Source organism: Phalaenopsis equestris, unplaced genomic scaffold, assembly GCF_001263595.1.
Source record: "Phalaenopsis equestris unplaced genomic scaffold, ASM126359v1 Scaffold000085, whole genome shotgun sequence".
Taxonomy (NCBI): domain Eukaryota; kingdom Viridiplantae; phylum Streptophyta; class Magnoliopsida; order Asparagales; family Orchidaceae; genus Phalaenopsis; species Phalaenopsis equestris.
This window is the reverse complement of record NW_018164527.1, coordinates 47,529-55,724: the sequence shown is the minus strand read 5'-3', so window position 1 is coordinate 55,724 and position 8,196 is coordinate 47,529. Positions and strand designations below refer to the sequence as shown.

The window sequence follows — 8,196 nt, the reverse complement described above, 5'->3', positions numbered from 1 at the left end:
CAGTTTGATTTTATATTTTTCTAAAATTATATATATATACGTAAATTAAAACGTCCTTTCGAAGCGGGCGATGGGATTTCAATTCCGGCTGCCGACAGCTTCTTACGGGCGACACCCACAAAATAACTTTTTAGTGCCGACAACTACCGGCTACCTTACTCAAGTCACGACAGTCTCACAGCAGTGGGAGATAGTTCTATGTTTGTCGAAGAGGCATTTCAACGCGATGCAGTTTCTTCCGTTGGGCTGACATTCCGACCATATTTCGCTGCCGACAGTGATCGAAGTACGATGATTTCTCAAGAGGACAGTGCAGCTGAGGACAGACAGCGTCAAAGTTTTAAATTAAACATTTAATATTTTTAATTGTAGTTGTAATTGTATTTATCTTTATTTTATTTCTTTTGATACTCACGAGAGAGTGAGTGTATTTTATTTTTTTGAACTACTAATCTGTAACAGTTTGCGGCTTCTGTCTTATCTATTATTTTCTCCATACAGTTCTGTTGTAAATAGCTTCACTAAACAGGAACAGAATGATCATTTATCCAACAACATTTGCCAATAAGTTGTTCTGAATAAGCTCACTTAAACAACAAACCAGTTTATCTTGATAATCTGCAAATTATCAGATTATCATGACAATCTGTTTATCAGCAGATTAAAAATAATCTACATGTGCCCCAAACAGACCCTAAATGAACTGAAAAAGTTTAATTACTTTCAATTTTTATTTTTAAATACTTTATTGATCATTCCTATAAGAACGAGAAGTGCTCTCTTTAGTTATGATATTCCCGGTCTGTGTAATCCCTGAATGGTTTGGTTCAAATTATTGGATTACAATTGCTACTGGTTCTATTGGGTGTTGCTTAGTTTGGTCCTGCGGATTAATTGTTATTGGATTTTATATTATTGGATCTATTTGATTTACATTGTAATATGAAATACTGTGAAGTTATTCATGCAACAAAGTGGCTTAAGTTGGTTGGGATGCATCATATCTTTTGTTGTCCTTAGAGAGGGATTCATGTTGTTGTAACCCATCTATCTTATTTCTATAATCCAATGAATAATCAACATACAGAAAGGCATCCTTCACATCAAGCTGGTGCAAGGGTCGATGATTCATTGCAGCCAAGGACAAGAAGAGACGGACCGAAGTAAATTTAGCTACCAGAGAGAAAGTGCACAATTAGTCAATCTCATAAATTTCAGCATAGCATTTAGTAACAACTTGAGCTTTAAGACAAACTACAAATCTATCAGAATGAAACTTAACTACAAAAACCCATTTACAGCCAACAGTTTTCTTGCCAAAGGGTAACTCAACTAGTTTCCAAGTTCGATATTTAGTCAAGGCATTTATTTCATCAAGTATCGCTAACCATCACCATGAATGGAATAGGATTTGTTGAACAGATTTAAAGACCTCAACAGAGTCAAGGGAAGCAATAAATAGAAGTAGGAGATAATTGATCATAGTTTACACGAGAAAAGGGGATAGGCGCGTTAACATTTATCTCTTCAAAGAGAAATAGGTACATCAAGATCACTGAGAGAAGGATCCACTGAAGAAGAGGATATCGGCGCCAGACTAGGAGCAAGAGACAAGAACTTCTCGAGTAAACACTAATGATAGGTGGTTTAGGCAGAAGTACTGGTGGTGAAAGTAGAGCTGAACTGATGATGTCATATATTAACAACTCATCGAAATCTTGTGAGGTTTAGGTAGCCATGAGTCACCAAATAATGGAGATTGTTCATGAAATGTGACATCAACAAAGATCATAAACCTAATTACGAGGGAAAAAACAACCATACCCTTTTTACAAACGTGAGTATCCTAGAAAGATACAACTTAATTACTTAGGGTCCAGTTTAGAAACCAGTGGATAAGTGTTACGAACAAAGCAATTACACCCAAATATATGTAGTTCAATGGGAAAAAGAGAGCTCGTTGGAAATAGAACTTGTTAGCTGATTTTACAAAATAGTAGAGGGCATTTAATTAATTAAAAAACATGTAGTGAAAATTACGTCAACCCATAACTGTTAGGTGCATTAATTTGAAAGAAAAGAGCACTAGCTCTCTCAAGAACATGTCTATTTTTCCTTTTAGATGAGTACTCCATTTGGGATGGAGTATCAACAAAGGATAGATGATGAAGCATCCTATTTTATCATAAATTTCTGAAAAAAAAAACATTCTTTAGCATTGTCATCTCTCAATAGGGTTGTCAAAAAGGCACGCTCTTTACAAACAGCTAATGTTCAATTCATTTCATAAGCAAACGAGCTGAACAGGAAAAAGTTTTTCCAGCTCAATATATAAAGGAGTCAAACATGAACAATGATATGTTCATTCATATACAGCTCGAAATAATTAAATTTCATATAGATATAATAGATGAGTATTGTTTTTAAAATAACTTAATTGATTACAAAGCTACAATAATTTATAATCATTAAAATTATTAATTAAAAAAATAAAATAAAAATATATTAGATTCTATTTAAAAGAATATTTCAATATAAATAATAATATTAACAATTAAGAAAATGTGTAATATTGTTAAACGAGATAAGATTAAAAGAGAATTAAAATACAATAGGGGCAAACGTTAAAGGTAGTGTTAAGTGTAATTTAATAGTGTTAAACTAAGAATATTAGAGATAGATCCATCTGCTAAGGTGATAAAAGAAAGATATGTAAGAAAGATGAAAAAGAAGTTTTGAATTACCTGTCATGTGATCTGTGGCACCAAAATCAATAACCCATTGTGTGGTAAGATAAGTATCATTACTATCTGACTCAACAAGAGTTGTGGCAAAGGGAGACTTCTTGAATGCTTTCTAAAATTGGATGAATATAACATAGTAATCTACAGGAATCAGTAGAGCCTGACTTTGAGTGGTCTCATTGGTAATGACTGAGTAAGTTGATTGTGATTTAGAACACTTTTGATGCTGAGCAATTTCACATTTTCTTCATATGACCAGATTCATGGCAATATTAGCAAACTACCCTTGAGCTTTGATATTCAGAATTCGAAGTTTCACTTCCATAATTACCTTGAGATAGATTTATTGATGTCTGTATTTTTCTGACTAGCAAGAGAACTAGATTGTTGTACGAATGAAGCTTAAGAATTTGAAATTGTGTGTAACACTCAAATATAGCCCTCCCTCAGAGTAATAACTCCCGAGTAAGATAGAATGTGATTTGACACTTCATACTACGAGTTGAGGCTAGCCAGAAAGTTCATAATAGTCATTTGTTCTCTTTGAGCTTATTGATTCCTAAAATTAGTACTAAAGGGCAATAGTGCATTCAATTCTTCATAAACACAGTTAAAGTGCACGTGATATTAAGAGATTGATCATGTTGATCACGTTATTCAGCTCGATAGAACTCCATTCATACAACAAAGATTTAAAAATTATTCTCCCATAAAACACAAATGTTGATTCTGTTATCGCATCTTTAACACAATCATAATGAGTAATATCACTAGATTAATTAGGTTCAAAAGAGTTTTGTATTTATATCAAAAGTTGAGCATCAACACTTATTCACTCAAAATAATTCAAATCAGTCCAAGCAGAGGTATTATTAGTGAGGTTAATCTCTTAAGAAAAATTTCTTAAATAGAGTCTCACAGTTTTATTTCAATATAAATAATTGAGTCTTTAAACTTTTCATCCGTAATTTTGGCCATTAATGAAACCAAACTTGTCACATGTTCTTATCCCACGGTCATGATTATCACCAAATAATTTGGATGAGTTGAAAGGCGAAAAAAACTCCAGATAAGAACAACACCAAGCTGTGGGAGACAATTGACTCGATGAATACAACAACAGCAACAAAGCCTTAATCGCACTACGTGGGATCGGCTACATGAATCCTTTTTCTCCATTGTGTCTTATTTAGTGTCATATTTTCATTTAGTTTTAATAAATTAAGATCATTTTTTAAACAATAAGCCTAAGTCTTCCTAGGTTTACCTCTGCCTTTCTTAACATAAGTCGAATCTAAAACATCTACTCTCCTAATTGGATCATCAGATGGACGCTTAATGTGACCAAACCATCTAAGACGACTTTCTCTAATTTTGTCCGTCACAGGAGCTACACCAACCCTATCACGAATATATTCATTTCACATTTTGTCTCTAAGTGTAAAGCCACTCATCCACCTAATCATTCTCATCTCGGCAACACTTAACTTAGTATTATGCTTCTCTTTTAAAAGCCAACATTCAGCGCCATAGAGCATTGCAGGTCTCACCACCGTCTTATAAAATTTTACTTTCAATCTAAGTGGTACTTTTCTATCACACAACAAAGCATTCCTCTACTTCAACCAACCAACTTGAACTCTACCCGAGATATCTAAATCGTTCACACCTTTTAATAATTTGATCACATAAAGTTACACTTCTGTCAGTAGAGCTACTACTACTAAAATTACATTCCATGTATTCAATTTTAATTCTGCTCAAATCAAGGCCTTTAGACTCCAATGTAGACCTCCATAATTCAAGTTTTCCTAGGCTTTTTTTCTCATCTTATCCACGAGAAGGATATCATCAGCAAAAAGCATACACCAAGGTACATCCTCCTGTAAATGTCCAATAAGTCCATCCATAACTAAAGCAAAAAGATATGGGCTTAAAGTCGATCCCTAATGTAATCCAACAAAAATAGAAAAATATTTGGTCAATCCTCCTTCAGTTCGAACACAAGTAACAGCTCTAGTATACATATCTTTAATGACTTGAATATAAGTCATATCAACACCTTTCCAAAGGATATCTCTTGGAACCTTATCGTAAGCTTTTTCTAAATCAATAAAAATCAAATGTAGATTCTCCTTATTATCCCTGAACTTCTTCATCAAACCTCTCAATAAATGTATAAGTTCCATAGTATCTTAACCTATGTTCAATTACCCTCTCCCATAATTTTAAAGTATGACACATCAACTTAATTCCTCTATAATTTGCACACTCTTGTGCATCCCCTTTATTCTTAAAAAAGGGGACCAAAATGACTCGACGAATGCCAAAGATTAAAAAACCAAATGAAACTGAAGGAGTCAAACTCAACAGTTGAACAAAATAGCAAATGAATCTGACAAAACTAACAAGGTTGATGGGGTCTAGCAATACAAACAACATCAATAGTCGCAGATGAAGCGAACAAAGATAAGCGATGCAGCGAAGCCGAACAAAGTAATTGAAGAAGTCGAGCAGGAAGAAGAATAAGTAGCTTAACAAAATAGGTGACGCAGCCAACCTAAACAGACGAAACTGACAAAGTCACACAAAGTTGATGATACCGATCAGTAAGCGGACAAGTGATGCAGAACAAGTCGAACATTGCAGATGAGCCAAACGACGAACAATGCCCTAATCCCATCGCAATATGAAGATGAAGTAGGAGTCAAATGACATAGAATAAACCGTGTGTTGATCTGATATAATGTATGTGAAAACTGCATTTCTTCTAATTCCTCAATCAAAAGCATATGTTACATTTTATACACACTCCTATCTTTAAAGATTAAGAATATTTCTAATATAGAAAAGATCTTAAAATTAGATCTCTTCTAATCATGTTACTTAACATCAAACTTCCTTATACATAACAATTAGATTTATACTATTCATAACAATTAGATCTCTTAAAGGTTGTGTTTAACATGGAATTAAAACGAAAACTAATTTGCAGCTAGGTTTGGCCTGTCTATAATTAATACAACTATTTGTTTAGGAGATGTTCCTTAAAAAAATTGACACTATACTTAGCCTTGCTAATTGGATTCTTGAAATTACTCCCGGGAAGAACAAATCCTCACAAGTTAGTGATTTTGCAAACAATACGTGCAACTTCAAAATAAACAACTACGCTCCTAGCATTCTCAAAATAAACAACTACGCTCCTAGCATTCTGAAGAATAGGAGATTGGAAAGTTTATATAAAATTAAGATTTCAACGAATCCAAAATAACTTGTTTGAACATAAAATAATGAAAGTTTAAATACTTGTTCAAACATAAAATAAAATTTAAAGCAGATCATAATAACATAGATTTTTTTTAAGTAAACCAACATTGCAAAAACATATGAAATTTAATGCAACATTATCGAGAATAGTACTACCATAATATGGTGAAAAAAATAAAGAAAACTTTCCAATATCCGCACCATATGTTCATGTTCCCTTGTGAGTGTCTCACACCATGAATGAATGGTAATGTAGAACCTAGAGCTACCCATGAAGAACATAATTCACTAATGATTATCAATGACATGTTTCACACTAAGTCAGTGTCATATAACAGAATGTAAGGTCCATCAAACATCCAAGAACAAATGGCTCAGCTTCAGCTTTTGTATATTGGTAGCATAAAAGAAAGTAAAATGACAAGAATTTTATGCATAAGGAACCTCAACAATGACTTACACTTTTTCAAAAGCATTGGGAACATCAATGTTGGAGGGAGGGATATAGTTGGAGCTCTTTTTTGATCTCAATGATGGTATCCTATACTTTTTTTCTTCCACAGGTGTTGGCCAATACTCCAAGCCTCGACGTTTTGTAATCCATAGGCAAGCACCAGCCTTAGTTTCATCTGTAATAAGCTCCAATGCACCTAGGTGTGCAACATCAAACAAAATATAAATAACACATATAGACTAGGTAAGTATAGCAAGGTACAGTTGAAAAGTACTATTTGATAAATCAACCCATTTTGATAAATCTAATGGTGAATAGTGTCCATAGAAGAAGAAGATTTAGTGCTCGGAAAAAAAAAATTGACATAATAGTTGAGAATATTTGACAACTCACTTTTAGGAGTCATTATGAACAAACATATGCCTGTTATATGAACATATGAAATTTTGCGATAGTGGTTCATACTAAGCTTAAAAAACAAATAAGGATTAATATGACCAGTATTATTTTGCCTTTTTGTTGTGAATTCTCTTCTTAATTGTCTTTTTCTTCGTAGCTCAATCTAGCAAATTTTGGCCTTGGTGCACCTGTCCACCTTAAAATTGGGGACAATTGAGCTTAAAGTCATCTAATCAAGTCTTAACTAATCTAATTAATCTTTAAAACTAGGAATAAATATTTTTCTAATTAAAATTAATGCCCATTAACCAGCTAAATTAGTTTTACAACCAATTTACAACAGACATGACGTATCTGGCCACCTTAAAAATGGTGACCCTAAATTATTTTAAATGATTTATTAAAAAAAAAATCTTACCAAACCAGATCCCCATCCAACATGTCACGGGTCACTTTAATCTTTCATTGGTCTTTGAATTAGCCAAAAGTATGCAACTTTCAAAAAGCATAAACCCGTCTTTGATCCTTGGCCACATATGCCATGAAGGCCTAATAGTCGCACACGCCATCTAAGATGATCCCAAAAGAGGGCATTAATCACAGAATTCATTCAAACATGCTTGCAATAACACGAAAGGGAGGACCGAGTTACCCAGATCCAAATCCCATGCATTGTGACTCGCACATGTCTTTCGCAGCCGCACTAAATCCATCAGCCACCATCTCCTTGCCACATATGCAACTGATGCTTTGCTTCCATGAACAAGCAAGCAACGCGATTGTCCTCAAAACCTTCTCACCCAACCCCATCGCCTAGTTTCCCACGCCCTCTACTCTCTCTCTCTCTCTCTCTCTCCCACATATCCCCAACAGAAGCTCTCGGTCACTTTCAACCACAATGTGAGCAAAAAGTTATTCATGGTAAGGACAACGCAGTAGCAGAAAAAAATGTTTTTTGTTAAAAAATAACCAAAGAACTATTGCAATAACAATAAAAGCTAAATAGGCAAAAAAAATTATGTAGGTCAACCTAATTTTCTATCCACGCAATCCCTTAAATATTGTAAGAGATAATAAGACCAAAACAACAAAATAAGATGCTTATTAGATTTGATATCAAATTCTGTATGCATATTCTCCGGTCATAACAAAACTATCTCTTGGCGCAAGTGCATGTCAGCCATTTTATTTTCTTAAAGAGATAATTTAGAAATATAATTTTATAAGATATGAAAATAATTTAAATATAAATATATGATTTTAATTCTTGAAAGTAACATTTTAATTTTTAAAATAGGTGAGACCAAACGGGTCTCACATTTTTGGATA

General features: G+C 33.6%; 1 protein-coding gene across 1 annotated transcript in view; it reads right to left on the bottom strand.

Moving 5' to 3' along the window:
* The window catches only part of LOC110019897, a 104,778-nt gene that overhangs the window by 68,902 nt on the left and 27,680 nt on the right, over positions 1-8,196 (bottom strand). Inside the window, exon 7 of the mRNA XM_020717763.1 lies at positions 6,475-6,664. Coding sequence (XP_020573422.1) covers positions 6,475-6,664 — 190 coding nt within the window. The remainder of the gene's footprint in view (positions 1-6,474; positions 6,665-8,196) is intronic.